General features: G+C 40.4%; 1 protein-coding gene across 10 annotated transcripts in view; it reads left to right on the top strand.

The window, feature by feature from the left end:
- Positions 1-17855, top strand: part of ZFHX4 (zinc finger homeobox 4) — a 141302-nt gene that overhangs the window by 27972 nt on the left and 95475 nt on the right. For 5 of the 10 annotated variants that reach the window (XM_085605400.1, XM_085605399.1, XM_085605398.1 and 2 more), the window contains exons 3-4: positions 674-1176; positions 4070-4117. In XM_085605400.1, coding sequence (XP_085461526.1) covers positions 674-1176; positions 4070-4117 — 551 coding nt within the window. The remainder of the gene's footprint in view (positions 1-673; positions 1177-4069; positions 4118-17855) is intronic. The other 5 variants (XM_085605406.1, XM_085605408.1, XM_085605407.1 and 2 more) reach the window with 3 other exon arrangements.

Here is a 17855-nt window from a genome sequence, read left to right as displayed (position 1 = left end):
TGATATCAGTAGTGTGTTGGTAGCTTTGTCAAGTTTCACTGTATCAACTGCTGAATGTATTTTGACACATCACAAAGCACATGAAATATAACATGGCCGTTGTGCGATAGTGTGTGTGAGTGTGTGTGCGTAGTCTTTCATGGTATTGGTGGGTGTACGCAAACACATATGGTATTGTGTGCATACAAGCATTCATGGTATTGTGTGTGTACCAACATGCATGTTATTAGTACTACGTGTGTACATGCATGTGGATATATTTATTTTAAAACACGAGGTCTGAGAGAATGACGTTTTTCAGAACCATTTCACTTAACGTCTGTTTCGGCTGTCTATTTGTGCGTTAATCCGGGTGTAATTGCAGCAGCATTTCCCGATTGTTATTTTATTGATCAACTTTCATGCCTTTGAAAATACAAATTCCAGAATGACATCATGCCCGGTAGGAGTAATTAAAGCTATCTGATGAGGGAATTTAGAAGTTGAAAGGGATGACTGTAATTGATCCCGAGTCAATCCTATTACCGCTTTTTATAGTTTAAGCTGCAGAGAAAGCAGGCTCCTCGTCGAGGCTTTATTTTACGGAATCCTTTGTGCGTGTGTGTGTTTGCTGTGCTGTGCTCTGCTTTGCTCTCTAGTCTACTTTCCCTTTTAATTTTTCTCTCTCCTGTAGTAAATAATGAGCTGCCGCCTGAAATCCGGCTTGCCAGTGGTCAGCTAATGGGTGATGACCTGTCCCTCCTTACTGCAGGAGAGCTGTCACCTTATATCAGTGACCCGGCGCTCAAGCTCTTCCAGTGTGCAGTTTGCAACAAATTCACCTCTGACAGCCTGGAGGCCCTAAACGTGCACGTGAGCGGCGAGCGCGCGCTCCCCGAAGAGGAGTGGAGGGCGGTAATTGGAGACATCTACCAGTGCAAGCTCTGTAACTACAACACTCAGCTCAAAGCCAACTTCCAGCTCCACTGCAAGACTGACAAGCACATGCAGAAATACCAGCTGGTGGCCCACATCAAAGAAGGGGGCAAAACCAACGAGTGGAGGCTGAAGTGCATCGCCATTGGCAACCCGGTGCACCTCAAGTGCAACGCCTGTGACTACTACACCAACAGCGTGGATAAACTGCGCCTGCACACCACCAATCACAGGCACGAGGCGGCCCTGAAGCTCTATAAGGTAAGCCAGTCACATCACTCGAGGTTTGCTTGGCGGAAAGGGAGGGGTTAAAGGCTGCGCTGCTGCGTGCGCGCGTGTGTGTGTGTGTAGTAGAAGTGCTGTGTAAACTGTGCTTGCAGCATGTGAGCATAAGGCTAGAGCATCCACCCAGCTCGGACAGACGATACAAAACATACTAGAACATAGAATTTTGTTTACTTTCAACATATTTTTGTTTCTCAGTCATCTAATGCAACACAAGTATTTCAAGTCAAAGTTTTACTTAGATATTGTGTGTGCGTACCGCACATCTCATCTGACCTATGTGCTTGCTTTCCAGTTTCTGTGAAAGTTCACATGCCTATTAGCCAGATGTTATTGTCAGAGAGCGAACATAATAACACGTTCTTTGATTAAAAAATATTTGAGCCCTCAAACTTCAGAAACAAAATTTGACAAGGCAACATTTACCTCCTTGGTCAATCTAAACCTGTGCACTAAGCTGTTGATATACATGCAAAAAAGCGGTTAATTGCGAAACAGCACTTTTTTCCAAACATTGATTGCTGTTTAATTACTTGCCCGTGTGTTAAGTAAATTTGTTTCCAATGTCTTTTTATTTAGAGGCTTCCTATATGAGTAGCACACACACTCTTATAATTATATGTTATACATACATTTTGTGCGACCAAGCTCTGCAGTAAAGGTTGGTTTGAGGTCTAGACTGGTGCTCTACCTGTTGGCATATGAAATGTGGCATTTAAAGGCCTGTGGTGTGAAGTGTCACTGTAAGCGAAACACATACCAGCTTCTTCTACACCAATAAAAATGGCCACTATTTCAGTTCCAAAATCCAAGTTTGATTTTTATGGGAGCTTCTAGACTTCCACAGTCATAATCTATTTTAGGTCATTTACAATATTATGGAAATTAACTAAATTCTGGGACCTTTAAGATCTGTTTGAGTGACATTTGATTTCCCATTTTCTGCCATTTTGAACACCTCTTCCTTTAACTGGTAGGCTGAATCAGCGCATGCGAAAGGCCAAATCACAATAGATTACACAACATACAGGTATTTTCCATAGAAATCTGTACTCAGTGCACATATCAGTTTACACATGTTTAACATATTTACACTATGATAGCTTGGTATGCATTAGGAGTGAATTTTTTTTTTTTACAGAAAACACTGGCATGCTGCAATGTTAAATTAATTGAGCACATTTGTAGTCCATTTTGGCAGTTCTGGACCAGCATGAGCAAAATTATAATCGTTTCCAGTAGTTCTGTCTCCCCACTGTATTTATTTTATTTATTCACATTTGTATTGCATAGAGGGAGCCACATGGGCAATGAATTGGTTCAGCTTGAACAAGAAATATAACAAATGCTAGTGAAATTACAGATAACTGGGCAAGCAGCGATAAGAATCCTACAGGAGGTTGGCTAAGTGAACAGGGCGAGGTAGCTGGGCTAAACTTTGAGAAACGATCTGTATAAATGGGTTTTCATGTTTCTCCTGAAGGACAGCAGGTTCCTTAGGGAGAAGGTTCCAGAGTCTTGGAGCCAGGTATGAAAAGGTTTGGACTAAAGTCGTGGATTTGCTTAAACCTTTGGAATTTCCAAGATCACTCGAGAATTGCTGTTGCTGTTTCTTTTTCCTCCTGTGAAGAGGAGTTTGTTGTTAAAGTTGTGAGGGGGGGGGGGGGCTACATGTAAGGCTGTATGGGTGATGTGCACCATTTTGATGTGTAGTCGAGAATTATGAGCTACACAGTTGTGTTTTTTTAAAAGCAGGTGCGAGTTCTGATTTCTTAACACCTTAACTAGTCAGACTGATGCATGCAAATGATGCTTAGGGGGAGCCAGCACTGTTTTGGGACAGCTGTCCAGTATGGAATTTCCACCAACTAACTATATGTGAGAGAACCAAGGATGGACATTAAACGTCCTTTCTATCAGATTGGAGATGTGAGGCAAATGGAGACATACTAAATTTTAGTCTTTTGTGAATCCTTGGAATTGGCAGCTGGGACCAGGGCTGGTGAGATGCCTAGGTCAGAGAGAATTATTACCTTTTTTCTTTACTGGAGGTGGCGGGTTAGGAGAATAGAGAAGGAGGAATTCAGGTTGGACGTCATTGGTGTAGGATTATTCTTTGGATGTAAAGCCATGACATTTCGTATAAAGGTTAAATAGAAAAGGGGAGCGGATTGAGGGGTGTTGTATGCTGTAGATGAGGGGTAAGTGAATGTGAATTTGAATCCTTATAAACTGTGATCTTTTTGTGTTAAAGGATGAGTACCTTCTGAGAATAGTAACCAAGGCACACTTGCATTCTGTCAAGCTTTCTGTCTCTCGAACCTTGCTGTCTCTGGAACTCAGGAGCTTGATGATAATGCATTTCACCGCAGAAGTGACTCTTACCATAGTCCCCATACCAGCTATTAGAGGGTGACCAATTGCATCAAAACAAAGCTGTTTCCCTTTCACTGAAGGGGAGACATTTACATTCCACAAGTGTAAAGTATTTCATTACTTTTGTGATTTTTTATTTGTGTGCATTAAACTGCGTGTTGCAAAGTACTCTCAGGGTCACATTTTGTGTTACTGTGTCCCTCACCTCGTGCTAGATAAATGCACAAACGCTGCCTAACAACTGCGTGCATTCAAACGTGTTCATCAGAGCATATACTCTGCTCACAGTGACGCTAGGTGTGCATGGGTTGACAAATAGACAACATCCATTTATTTTACATGTTAGCAAATATCTTCTGTTTATGAATCAAATGTGAAATCGCGGATCCTCATGACAAAAGTGTCACTGATGACAGAGTAATGTATTAAATGTAAATTCATTTTTATTCGCTATTTACTTCCCATTCTTTTTTTTATATATCTGATTGTTTAGACTTTACGGGAGCTTGACAAGCACCAGTTAGCAGAGGCAAATACCCAGGTGTGTGAAAACTATTTTTATTTTCTGTGTATTGACAAGGTATTGACTTATGACACTATGAATGCAATGAATTGTCGGTTCGATTTAAATAGATCACATCTTTCCTTCTTCATTCCCCAAGATCAAGTATACTGCGGCAGCACAGTGACCTCTCTGCTTTCAGAGGGTGGAAGGTTAAAGGTTAGCTTTAAAGCATCATCTGCCCAGCTGCTTAACTTTACACTGATCAATGTAATGAAAATCTGTTTTGCAGATGGCGATTTAATGTCTTTGGCAGAGTTGGGACAGTTTCAGCATAGGCTTGTGCTAGTAAAAATATTTCTTTATTTGACCAGAACAACACCTTTTCTTTTATGTTTTAAGATAGAAAGCATGTGCAATATGCTATTTTGGCAAAAGGCCCCTAGGCGAAGCCCTGATGATATTTCCTTATGGGCCTACAAAACACAATGCCTTAATGTCTATTTCTAGCAGTGACTGACGAAACAAACAAAGATGGATTAATTTTTTTGGCCATAGTTCTTTGAACTTACTAAAAAACTGAATCAGTGGAAATTATTTTTTTCTCTGTGTCCCCTAAGCCATATTGATCTGGCTGCTTTTGTTTGGATTGCAGTAGACGTCTGGAATTCATGTCAGGTGGAACTGAACGCTTCCCCTCATTTACCTGAGCCCAGCATCTTCAGAGTCTGATAATAGCGCCTCCAGTCTGAGATGTGCAGCAAACTGGCTCCATAATGATGCAAAAATACAGAGCAGCAGGCTTGAAGGAAGTGAATGTTAAGCAGACACAGAGCTCTTGCTGGAGGTGTGCTGATGGCTTTTCAAGCCTCAGTGACACCGTCGGTGCATGGGAGGGATTTCATGTTCAGTTGTCAAAGGTTTGAAGTGAATTCTTCGGATTGGCTCGTATTTTATCATTAATGGAAAAACTACTGGGCAAATGCTTGCACATAGTCAGAAACACTGTATTGTACTACGCATCGCCTGCGAAGGAACACCCTTACAGTAGAAAGATTCCTTCCACAGAGTTGGATATTGGCTGGTTGGCGGTGCAGGTGTTGACCAGGCAGGTACAGTCCCTTGATTCCCCGATAGAGAGCGACAGCCCGATTGTGATCTTGTATCAATGATCTATCTGGCTGTTGTTCTGCAGTCTATATTTAATCGAATCGTATTCTTAGTCAATTTCTCAGTATGCAAGGCGGCAGTTTTATAAAACACTTCAATTGCCATCATTTGATATGCTTATGAACTAGTGTAATGCCGATTTTTGATGTTCTTAAGTGCCAAAAGTTCATTGATTTTTCAGTGTGCACTTGTCTCAGAATTCTCTACTCGCACTGTACAGTAGTGAATGGTGCTATCCCATTCTTTTGTTGCTATGGGCATTACTTGCACAATCCCTGAACCACTTTGTTTGGTTTCAGCATATATGTAATTAATTACACTTTCCTGTGTGGTTGTTATTTCCGATGCCACAATATGTATGCACCGGAAGGCCCGCTGTGACACAGAGGGGAACCGCCTACTCTCAGACCTACCCCAGAAATAACCCCAATCACAGGATTATCTGCAGACCTCTGGAACCATGACTGTTCCCTTGTAACTTTAGCTTTGGCCTAGCGTCTTAGTTAAATTGTTAAGATGTGCAGTTAGGCCATTACATCACCAAGCGTTCCATAATAAACATTACCATATCAAGTCAAGAGGCTTTTTTGTCCAGTTAATTGCAGTTAGAAATTGAGAACAATAATCTTGACCAATATTAGTAATCCTATTCGGAGACAAAATTATAGAATCTCATTTTCCTCAAGGTACGTCGACACAGTGGAGACAGCTTTATGCACATAAAATGAGATTCAGTCCCTCTCTTTACTAAGCCATGCTTCTGGCTTAGAAATATATATATGTGCTGCAAACGACCCTGGTGGTCCACTTTGCAGTATTATAAGAATTTGCCACAGGGTCAGTTTGATGGATATGTCATTGGGTTTGACCATAACAGTTTGACAGCTGGGCGACTTCTGATGCCTGACGTTTGCTATGAGAAAGTGTTTAGTTTAAGTAAATTCATTTCATTAGGGCATCATTAATATAACAACATTGAAAAATAAATATAGCTCTTTGCTTTTTTTCATATTCGAGACGTAAACAAAATGGAGGGGGAATCACCGAACCCCCCTATTTGCAAGGGCCTTCTTACTTTGACCTGAATAACACCTGCATCTTTGAAAGACTGAGACATTGACCTATTTGTGGAAAGTGAAGGCAGTGGAAAAAGTATATTTGTGCCAAAGGTAAGCTTCAGGACACCTACAGCAATACTGTCTCATCATACCCACCAGGAGGCACAATAAAGCCATGGATTAGAAATATTTATGCTGAATGAGAAGTTGAAGATTAAACATGTGTTAATTTCAGTAAGCCTAGTAAAATCTGTATGCGTCACAGAGTTGAGCAAACCCTTAAATATTAGAGACAAGAGATTATAAGCAACAGGGTACTTTTATGTGCTTTCTCCTGCCCTTCAAGTTGTATTTCATGATGTGCTGAGTGAGCAAAGGTTTTGCATCTAGATTATCGACTTTGCAGTCAGGAGACCACGTTGTAATCTTCATCACATTACTGCTGCCTTTCGAAAGTATTTGCATGATTGGTAGTAGACATCTCTCTGTTTTGCTGTCCTCAGGATGGGAAACATTCTGGTGGCCTTGCTTCATTGCTTCGTAGGCTGGACACCAGCTGCTTGTTATACAGTGAAAGTGGTACTCCTTTAGGATTCGCTTTGATAGCTGTCCTCTTGATTATGTCCTTCCTATTTTAACTCTTCCTGTTTGAATGCTTGACCCTGGATTACCTGAGTTCAGGTGTTATAGTAAATAGAGCCTTTTCTGGTCTAATTTTCAATTTTGAAGTCAACCCTGAAATAAAATGTGCCCAAATTTCGACCTACGTCCTAATACTTGAGATCCTATTTACAAACCTAGCAAATGACATTTAAAAACTAGAGATACCAAATAGTTGGTGTTACTGCTGCTGCTTTCAGGGATCTGAACCTCACTGCTTGTTCCTTTAAAAAACGGGAACTTGTCATTTGAACATTTGGTTGGAACTGTTGCTCCATTGCCCAGGTAGATACCATGTTGTTCCAGAATGGATTTAAAAATAATAAGCAGATTTTATAGGATTACAGAACTGGCTTCATGCCGATAAGTAATAGTAATACCAAGCAACCGTTGACAAAGCCAATAGGTTTTTAAAAAAACAATTGCATTTATATACAGTGTATTTAGGAGAATGAAAATGTAACGTATGATGATTTAGTGCAATTTTGAGATGTAATTAGTCCCCCATAATGTAGTCCAAAGCAAGCATCATGTAGGGGTGGATTGATACATCAACTGCCCATAGAATGTAATGAAAGCTTAAAACGCCTCTGTGTGGAGCCAAAGGCCACTCTGACATTTTAAAGAGTTAGCAACAGTAGGTCTTTCAGACAGCTGCCCTGTAAAACCATACCTGAAAAGAGTTTTACCATCAGCATGTAATATTAAGCTATTTGGAGATATTGAATGTAGGACGCTGAAATCAGACGACCTGATTTTGCTGATGTTAGGGTACTGGTATGGGCTCGTAACAAACTAGTAAAATCTGTGTTATTTATAGTGCGAGCCTTGGAAGGAGAAACAACAGGATCTTTCAATTTAAATGTAGAACGATATTACACAATGCACTTGGCTACAGTGGGAGACGTAGATGCGCTTTGTGTGCGCTGCAAAAGTATAGATGGACAGTAAACTGTCCGCAATTAACCATAAATCAATTCAGGAGCAGGCCAACACAATGAAATAATTGCTAATGCAAAACAATTACCGAGAGACCCGAACACATGGGGCTTTTAGAATGTGCTAATGGATGGATTTATAGTGTATTCTAGGGTCACCCAGGGCCAAGGGCTTTCCATGGCCAGCGAGTTGAGTCTTGCTTCCTATCATTTTATGCAGCAAATGCAAATGGCGGACAATGCTTGCTCTTCAAACATGCCTGTGTCTTTGAAGTGAGGTGCCTACCGCGTTTGGGCTTCAAAGTCGTGGGCAATGACCTGCTTAATTGCACTTTCCAGCCTCTGCAGCTGTCATTTCTGCAGCAGGATTGTCTGCCTGGATTCCGTAATGCTGTTTGCATATTCGAATTGTACATCTGTGAGAGTTATTGACTGCGCCTCCCTCGTTGGACTTGAGATAAAACACAGAACGTGGGACCGGCCCAGAGGTAACTCTGGCCAGAACATTTCCCACAGGCCGCCTGCTCTGACCTTCCCATTATGAGCGTTATGGCTGAGAGCACCCCTTTCTCACAATAGAATATTCAGAAGAGAGGGGCTCGAATGACACCCCCCCACACACTCCACATCCGAATTGGACAGCCACGCGGGTCACTTTGTTTGCTTACAATTTGTTGGCGCGCTGCAGTTCAACATTGTGTTTCAAACGCCTCATTTTGTGTTCACTCAGGCTGTGAGGGCGTTCTAACTCAAAATCAAATATTCCAGATATGTGTGATTCCAATTATTGAACTGTCGTTGTCCCTGCACGATGGTGAGAGAGGTCAGGAGATTGCGCTGCACTGATTTGCATACAACTCATTGTGCTGAAGGAGATTGGAGAAGGCCGGTGTGCCCCAGAGCCAAGGCCTGTCTTGCCTCATCATATGCGAGTCACTGGCTAAGGAAGAACGCTGCTTTCTGAAACAAACACAAGATTTTTTAATCTTCCACTGCTAAATATAAACTTTAGAAAATGCAGCCACAATTTATACACGAGTGCAAATTCATTGCAGCTTAACATCTTACAGTGCAATTTAGTTGCTGTATATTTTGTTGAGCAGTTGAAATGCGCTTCATGTTCAAGCTCCATGCATTTAGACTGAGTAGGGCCAATGAGACGGCCATTTGGCATATTAGAATGCAACTGTGATGCCAAGGTGTAGAATCTAGTCTGCCACTGATTACTTAGAGCATAGAAGTCTAGGTTTCACTAGTTATTATCCTCAATCTATAATGAACACTTGAAGAACACTCCCCTTTTTCCAAAAGTGATAGCCTTCTTGGTAGAAAGCACAAACGCTTAGAATTGCCATAATGAAACATTTGCCCTCCTGGAAATTGAAATTTTGGCGCATGGAGAAAGCCATTCATTTCCCAGGTTTCATATTCTAATGCATTTTTGCACAAAAATAAACACTATGGTAGAAGTTGGTCTTCTCACTATGAAGTGGACATAGTTAGCTAGTTGAAGCCAACTGACTTAAGAAATACTTTATCCATAATAAAAATCATATAATCTTCAAAAAGTAATGTGACTAGTATTTAAATGGTGGAAAGCCAATATTCTGACAAGGAGCAAATGAAGTTGTATTGTGGAATCTTCTTTTGGCAACTGTTTAGAAACTTGTGCACCAATCTTACCTCTTGAAGGATATTTGTGGTTAGTTTTCTTTTTTTTTACATACATTGTAACGTTCACGTTGTTACATAGGGAACAGTGCCTTAGTTCCCGTTTGTCTGCTACATGCAAAGCATGTTATGTTACGTTTCTGTGTGAAAGCATCACACTGCCCAATACAGGTCTGAAGAAGCTAGATGATACAGACAGCTTTCAAAGAGGGATTACATTTGAAAATAACTTCAGCTGAATTTTGAGTTGCTCTTCACTGCCACAAATGCTAAGCTTTTTTTATATAGGTAACTATCACAATAGTAATTTCTTCATTTCTAATTGTGTTCTGTTTTCATTCTCCACTAATGAAACCAGATTGATCAGCTAGATAAGGAACAAGCTGGTAAACTGTCATTTTCACTAACATATTGGGTTCTCTAGTTCTGGTTCTCAGAGTTATTTGGGATATCCGTGGTGTATCCAGTGAAGAATACAGTCAGTATAGATTTTTAGCCTAAAGATGTTGCTGAGACCAGAATCCTTAAAATGCGTGCCATGTTCAAGGAAACAATTTGTGTTTGATCAGGCAGTTACCTATTATGGAGATCTGTAAGACTGCCTGAGTTGGACCTCTGTGCACCCATTTACCAAGCCTTAGTTTGTGCATGCTAATGCCTGTGCTTAAATACCCTTTCAGTACTATTTGATTCACTACAGAACTCTTGCATTTGCTGTGGCATTGCTTTTGTCAATATCATGAGGGAGAATATAATAGAAGGAAACAAAAAGTCACTTACATGTATTGTTGAATGGCTGAGTTCAGCAATCTCACAAGTCCATCGCTTTCCTCTTTCACTGTATAACAAACGATCTCAAAGCACCTGCAAGCCAAATCGTCTGTTCCTGACAATATTCATATTCTTATAATATTGAGTAATATTAGTTGAGATTGCAAATGATTTCTTGGACCCGCTAGCCTTTCCGATAAATAACAGAGATTCAGCAGCAAGCAGGTCTTCTTTTATTTCTTGCTGACTTAAGCTCCCAAGTTGTGTATTATATAGTAAACTGTGACTGTCTCAAAAAGAGAGCTTTTTTCTTGAAAATGCTTGCACCTAGCTTAGACTAAGTAGTAAGCAGTGAACGCATTGGGAATGATGTATCCGTCACTTGAGTTTCAGTGGGCAAATAACGGCCATATTTTGAGAATCAATTATTTACATTTAGGCCCTTAAAAAGTGCTATGCTGTTGAAAAGGGCTTCCGAACACTGACAAACTTCAATAGTGACCTTCAGTTGTACCCACCTTGCGCATTGCTAGGTGTGCCTCTGTGTGGCTTCATAAAAGCCATTGTGGTGTGGATATTTGTGGGTGCAGATGAGAGCTCAAGGAACAATTTACAAATTAATATCACAGAAACTGGTGATGTTTGTAGTTTGTTCAACAGAACCTGGTGTTATTGGTTAGGAGTTGCCTGGCAGCGGGGCATACTAGGTGTTCAACTTAATGAGAATGGATTATATGAAACTTTCATTACACCATACCAACCTTGACTAGGCAGTAGCTATAAATCGTATTCTCCCTTCCAGGCAATTAGATTTCTGATTGGTAAAACATATTCTTGGAACCTGTAGGTCTTCTTCTTTTTCTGCAATCTAGTTATGGAAGTAAATTTGTTTAAGTAAGTCATGATATCATAGCTAAATTCAGCAGTTTCTTTTAGCAGTTTAGATACCATCAACCATTGTAAAACCAGCACTGATGCCATTGGCCAGGCCCCGCCAGATAGAAATAATACATCTTAATTATTGATTCCCTTCAACTTATGTTAGCCTGTGAAGTGTAATCACTAGCAGTATATGCAGTTGTATGGAAGCTGCATCGGACATGATTGGCATTGCAAAGACGCCTGCCCCTTTCTCATTGTCTGTTAGGGACAAGGTGGAGTGTAATTATTAGTTTAGTTTCCTGGAAAGCATTACACTAGTCCTTTTTCGATGTCTATAGTAAAGGGCTGCAGAAGGGTTATTCCTAACCTTCCGAATCATTTATTTCTCTGACCGGAGGCTGAAGTAGATAGCAGCTGTAGATCATAGGTCAGGGCTCATAGTTGTTCTCTTTGGACACTCTACAGCCTCTGTGATTTTACCCTGCTAGCCCTCCAATTCTATTTGCTGCAAGCTCCTTGAAGGATGACATACTGTTCTCTAAACATGATCAGCGAGATGCCAGAGGCGAGGTGTATTTAGCCAGGTTCTGGCTGTTGGCCATGCAGCATAAATGGTGGCTGGTACTACAAGCAACACAGTCAGTTTTGATCACACTTGTAACTTGTCAGATTTATTGGACATTGGATGGGAGAAACATTCAGACACAGTAAATGGGGAAGAAAAGGGGAAGAAAATAGGAAGGGGGTAATAGGGGTGAGGTATTGGAGCCAAGCAGAGGAGGAAGATGCACAATCATTCACAAATATGAAATTCATAGACAAGTGCATTCAGAACAATTTATATGATCTAAAAAGAGGTTGATCTCTTAATGTGACAAAGGGATGCTTTGTAACATATGACACAAGAGCATAGTTTAAGACAATGGACATAGATTGCGTTTTTCATTTGAACTAATAATATGGCATTTGTCCCGGACAGAGGATAGTGAACGACTATATGCTAGCTGGAAGTAAGTTGGATGGGTGCGTCCGTACTGGAGAGCTCTACTAGGAGCCCATATCAAGCTCTTTTGGTGGCTTACGAATTAATGCATCCATTGCAGGAACCTGTGCTTAATAGTGTGGTTGCAGGTTTGAATCTCAGTGGATTCTCTCTGACTTTTTATCGTTCCAAAGCCAGTAACAGAATGGTTAGGGAGGATAACAATAAATCTCTGTAAAAACATCAGTGAGTGTCTTTGGATGCAAACATGTTGATTACAAACAGAGTGCTATGTAATGGTATAGAGTGACTGAGGGGAGCAGAGTGGAATGCTCAAAGAGGAACGTAAGCTTGCCACTGGAGGGAAGACATTTTGTTTTACTATGCAGTGATTTATTTTCTTTATTGGCACTAACGTTTGATAGAAAAACAATGCAAGTAGATGTGAACAGTAAGGCTACATTCAGTCATTCAATTATGTGATTTGCCTGCAGTAGAGGAGCGTTTACAGTATGACCTTTGTTTCAAACTTCTGCACCCAAAAATTGAAATATAGTTGCATGTTAGTTTGTTATGCTCACTCAAAATAAACATACTTGGACTTTAAAGTAGCAAAATCACAACGGGCGTTGCCATATTGCTTCTTTGATCCAAGGCGATGTTTTAGTCGACGTTAAACTGCTGTGCCCCATCTTAATCTGCATGACGTCTTGTTAATCTGCAAGGCACTTTGGGGATGACACTGCTGTGGTTGTCATAACCCCAACATTAATTGATGTGTCCTTTGTGCTAGTGAACGCGGGAATCTGATTGGTGAAAACATCTGTTTTTCACAGCATTTCTGGAATTTTGCAGAACATTTAAAATTGAAATATTTTATTTTCCATTGTAGTCAGGAAATTGGTATATGCTGGAAGCCAAAACAAAATCATGCAATTATTTGTAATAGTTTTTTAATTAAAAAAAAAGCGTAAAAATTATTGAATGATAGAAAAACAAACATAGTAAGCCAATTTGGCAAGCAGTTCAATACTGAAGTATCAGGTGTACCGGTAGATGGTGTGGCAGCTTGTTTTAAAGAAGGTGCATCATCTAAGTTTAAATTGCAAAGTTAACTTTTTATCTTTTATTATACATGTGCACATTTACTCACAAAGTACATTTACAAGCTCTACTTTCATTGAAAAAGTTCACAGACTGAATCCATAGTGTTTATGTTGTGCTCGGTGGTGAGGAGGGAGTCATTCCGCAGTATGGTGAACATGGCTTCAGAGTGTAGACCTTCAATGAAATGCAAACAGAAATACTATTGCAGCACTGCAAACTATTTCCTTAAATCATGGAATGTATCATTTTAACGTTAACATGCATTGATAAAGTACATGGAATATAGCAGGCGTTTTCAAGCACATTTGCTGAATCTTCAGCCCTTACCCCTGGTGTTTCTACTGTTCGAAGTGCCCCAGGCAGGGTCCCAATCCTGAAAGTTGGGGTAACTAACTCTACTGAAGCCCCTGGAAGCAGATGATTCCTGCTTTGATAATGGCCATGGGTAGCAGGTAGACACCTGTTGCATCATCAGTGGCTCTAAAGTAAAGATGTTTGCTGCAGTGGTCTCTGTAAGTCCATCATCAGTAGTCCTAGGAAGCAGATTTTACTGCATCCCCAATCGTCCCTGGGAGGTGGGGTTTTTTACACCATGGTGACCAGAAAGCTTATCGGCTCATCAATGGCCTCAGGACCTTATGCTTGTAGTGCTTCAGTAACCCTTGGCAGTGTTTTCACCACACCAGTGGCCCCTGGGAGCAGATGCTTACTGCCTCATCAGTGGCCATTGGGAGCAGATGGTTATTACTTCACCTGTGGCCCATGGAAGCAGATGCTTATTACATAATCAGTAGGCCCCGCAAGACAGTGTTTGCTGCACCAACATTCTTTCGAGGACACCTAGTTATTAGTGCTCTGAAATTCTTGTTTAAGTTGTCATGCCCTTCAGTGCGTTCCCTCTCACCGCCACAATTTTGAATGTTTTGGCAACAGGAAATGTAATACAATGTGCTGCGATCTTGTACTGGGACTTCATATGTAATGTATGGAGTAGGCATTTTTTTATCACTTCAATGGGGATGAGACGAACTTTTTTTTTGTTGTGTGTTGATTGGCATGATCCATTGCAAGTGGGAAACACTTCTGCATAACAAATTTTCATAAAAGTCTTATTTTATAGAGTTCTATGTACTTCATACTTGCCACGTACACAAATGGTGGAAAATAGTTGGCAGTAAATATTTTTAAAGTCATTGAAGATGTAAAAGTGTAGGTCACTTTTAGTGCACATTTATCTCAAAATTTAATCAAATAGCATATATACCTTCACACATTCATAAAACCTACTGTGCCTTATGTGGACCTGTCCGAAAAGATTTCCTGAAGTCTACATAAACCATATTTAATAATCTGCTTGACTCTATTTCCCAAAGAGCCTAATTAGATATATTTGGCAGAACTCTCATCTGTGAAAGAATGCTGCCATTGAATATGTTACCCAAGCCTTTGTCTTACTTTAACTTTAAGGGTATTTTAGTACGTCCCCCCCGTTGATATTAGGTTATTTTGGAGCAAGCTGCAGCTGCACTCTTTTTGTCCTCCAGAACCTTTCTTGGGCATCAGACGAGCAGTATGTGATTATGACAGCTTCACCCTAAGACCTATCACTCTTGTCATATAGTCTTACAATAATGACCTCTCTTGCACCACTTGCAGATGTTTTCTTTTGAGAATACAGATTGCAAGTAGTAAATGGAAACTCCAGATGCTGCCACCTGCCCATTCCTCGCTGCCTCGTTCATTACTCATAATGTTTCCTTGCAATCTCGACTCTCATTGACATGCTGAAACAAGCTTTGAATACAACAGTTTTAAGACAGCCTGTTGCAGTGGGAACCAACTAAAGAACAAAGAATGCTTCTGTAAAACATGCATATTTGAGATAAATCTTTTAACGTGTGAGGATTCCATGTACTTTTGAGATGTAAACTAGTCGTTCTTTCTTGGCAATACAAGCCCTCAATATGAGGTGCAATGATACACCAAACAGCCAATTGCATGATGAGATGAGAAAGTAACATTCCTCTGGGTGGAGCCAAAACCCACACTATGAGCACTATAAAGAACCGGAAGCAATCGGTCTTGCAGACAGTTGTTCAGTCAACCCAAACTTAAAAGTCACACCTCCCACCATAGAGATATATGCTTCTCCTCCTGCCTCTTTACACCTTTGCCCGTCAGGCTGTCCATTTTCTGATATGATCCCCTAAACCACCACACCACTCCACATTTTATCTTTTTTGATATTCTAGCCAATAAGTATGTCTGCTGAGTCGTTTATCCACTGACACAAAAGAAAATTATAAGCACGCAAAACATTGAAATACTTGCACACGGGTTACACGAAGGAATTAATAAAATCAGAGTAAAAATATAGGAGGCAATGGCTATAACTGTTAGAATGTGATTTTCCAACGTGGCAGTCTAAAATATGTAAAAATGCAGATACATAAACAGCCATCCCTAATAACAGGATGCCCCGGTAAATTACATTTAACTTGCAAATCGAGTGCTAATGGGCTGGCAAATGAGGTCTTGCCTGCTAGCACAGGTGACATCACTCAAGCCTTTGAAGAGTGCGTATGCAACTGAGGGCAGACTCCTCAGCTGAGAGTAGCTGGCACCATCCACCACAGATAGATAGGTGGAGAGCCTTTATTTTAAAACATGTTCTGGGGCAGAGAACATTAACTTCATAGAGCGCGTGACGTGAAGCGAGCCCGGCCGGTGATTGATGGGCGCTGTGTAATTGCCAGCCCGCTTTCCCGTGCCTGGAAGATTACATTTTACAATGCCCAATATTAATAACCAGATGTGATGCTCTTCCTGCCCAGGGGTCAGGGAGGCTGTCCAGGTCAGCCTGTTTGTGTGCACGGACTGTGAAGTCTATTCACAGTGACAGGTATGGGCAGGCGGGGCCGGGGCTGAAGCCCGCGACCACCGAAAGGGACTGTGCCAGGCAGGGAACAAAGAGCAGCAGGGGTCGCAGCCTTTGTTGATGGGCTCTTAAGCAAGCGAAGAAAGATGGCGCTCAGTTGAGCCAATACATAATTTAGCATCTTCTATTGTCAGCAAGTTAATGTATATTCTGTTTAATTTCAACACAGTCCAATTATAAGAATATACAGTTATACTTGGCACCTTTTGTCTGCATTGCATTGTCGCCCATACTCCACCTCACGACTTCGACTTCATTTTGACTTAGATTATTAGATTACGTTTATTTAGTTTATTTCAGTCATTGTTTCTTCAACTTTTAAATATTAAAAAATATATATGTGTATAGATAGATAGATAGATAGATGCACGCAGAGTGTGATTAATTAAAAATAGAGTACCAAGAGTTAAATCAGAGCAGTGAGATAACATCACTATAACTAGTCCTTGTAAGTTATTTTCTTTCAAGTGAGGTAGATTGACTTTTGTCGAGAGTTTAGCAGTATTTGTTTCTGTAACACATTTGCACAGTAGCAATACATATGTGAATCTTTGGTTATCAGTACACTTGTTTCACATGGCGCTTTAGCACCACGTTTATTTTCACCATCATGACAAACTGTATTTGTGACATGCCAGTGAACATGAGTGTGGCCCAAACCCAAGTGCACAGGTAAAGGCACATTTTCTTTTTTATTTATTACTGCAGAGGAAAGGTCAGATTCAGGTTTATTACCAAAGTTAGTGTAATTCATGTGAAAATTACACTTCTGCTGTATAATTTTTCCTATTGGTCACTCAGGAGTGAGTAAAAGCATTGCATGGCTCTGTGTGACTGTAACCTATAGTTTTTATGCTTATTTCATAAACTAACTGCAGTTACATGTTTTTCTTTAACCTTATTAAGTATCAGTTCAAGAGAAATATTTATTTGTTTTCTGCTTGATTTTCTGTGTTGAATAGCTAAGTAGCGCTTGTAATATTTGATTACAGTGCATGGCACCCATTAAATCTCCTCTTCTTTCCTGACCAGGATTCTAGATCCTATACAAAGTCATTCCCTTATGTGCTGTAGGATCAGGCTGTACGCAGTATTCCCAGATGCTATGGAACTGGGGGGTTGACTTATGGTAACCACCAATTTCTGATAGGAGTTTTAGTTTAGACCCGTGTTTTTGAGCCAACGGTTGCTAAGTTCGAGTTATAGTTCTTTAGCATCACAGTGTAATCTTGGGCAAAACATTTTCTTAACTCTAACTGGCTAACTATAGATGTTTCTGCGTTATTGCAAAAGGGATTGAATTAGAGAGTGAAGTCTCTATATCATTGCAAGGTTGTTGTAAACGAGATTTAGAGACAAGACATGTTCTTTATGTCTTAAATATTCTGCTTTGTGTAAATCATCTCGACCTGACTTCAGCCTTTGTGTTATTAGTTTTCGCTTTTACTCGAGGTTATTATTTCTTATTGCTCCTAGATTGTCCCATCTCAGTGATCGTCAAATGAGAGAAAATATGTGTTTTTCTATCCAAATATTACTTCCTTCTCCTATGCATTTTTGTACAAGGTAGCTCACACAGTGTGAATGATGCTCCTTGTAC

Source organism: Triturus cristatus, chromosome 5_1, assembly GCF_964204655.1.
Source record: "Triturus cristatus chromosome 5_1, aTriCri1.1, whole genome shotgun sequence".
Taxonomy (NCBI): domain Eukaryota; kingdom Metazoa; phylum Chordata; class Amphibia; order Caudata; family Salamandridae; genus Triturus; species Triturus cristatus.
The sequence above is the reverse complement of the archived record's forward strand: the minus strand, read 5'-3'. Positions and strand labels throughout refer to the sequence as shown.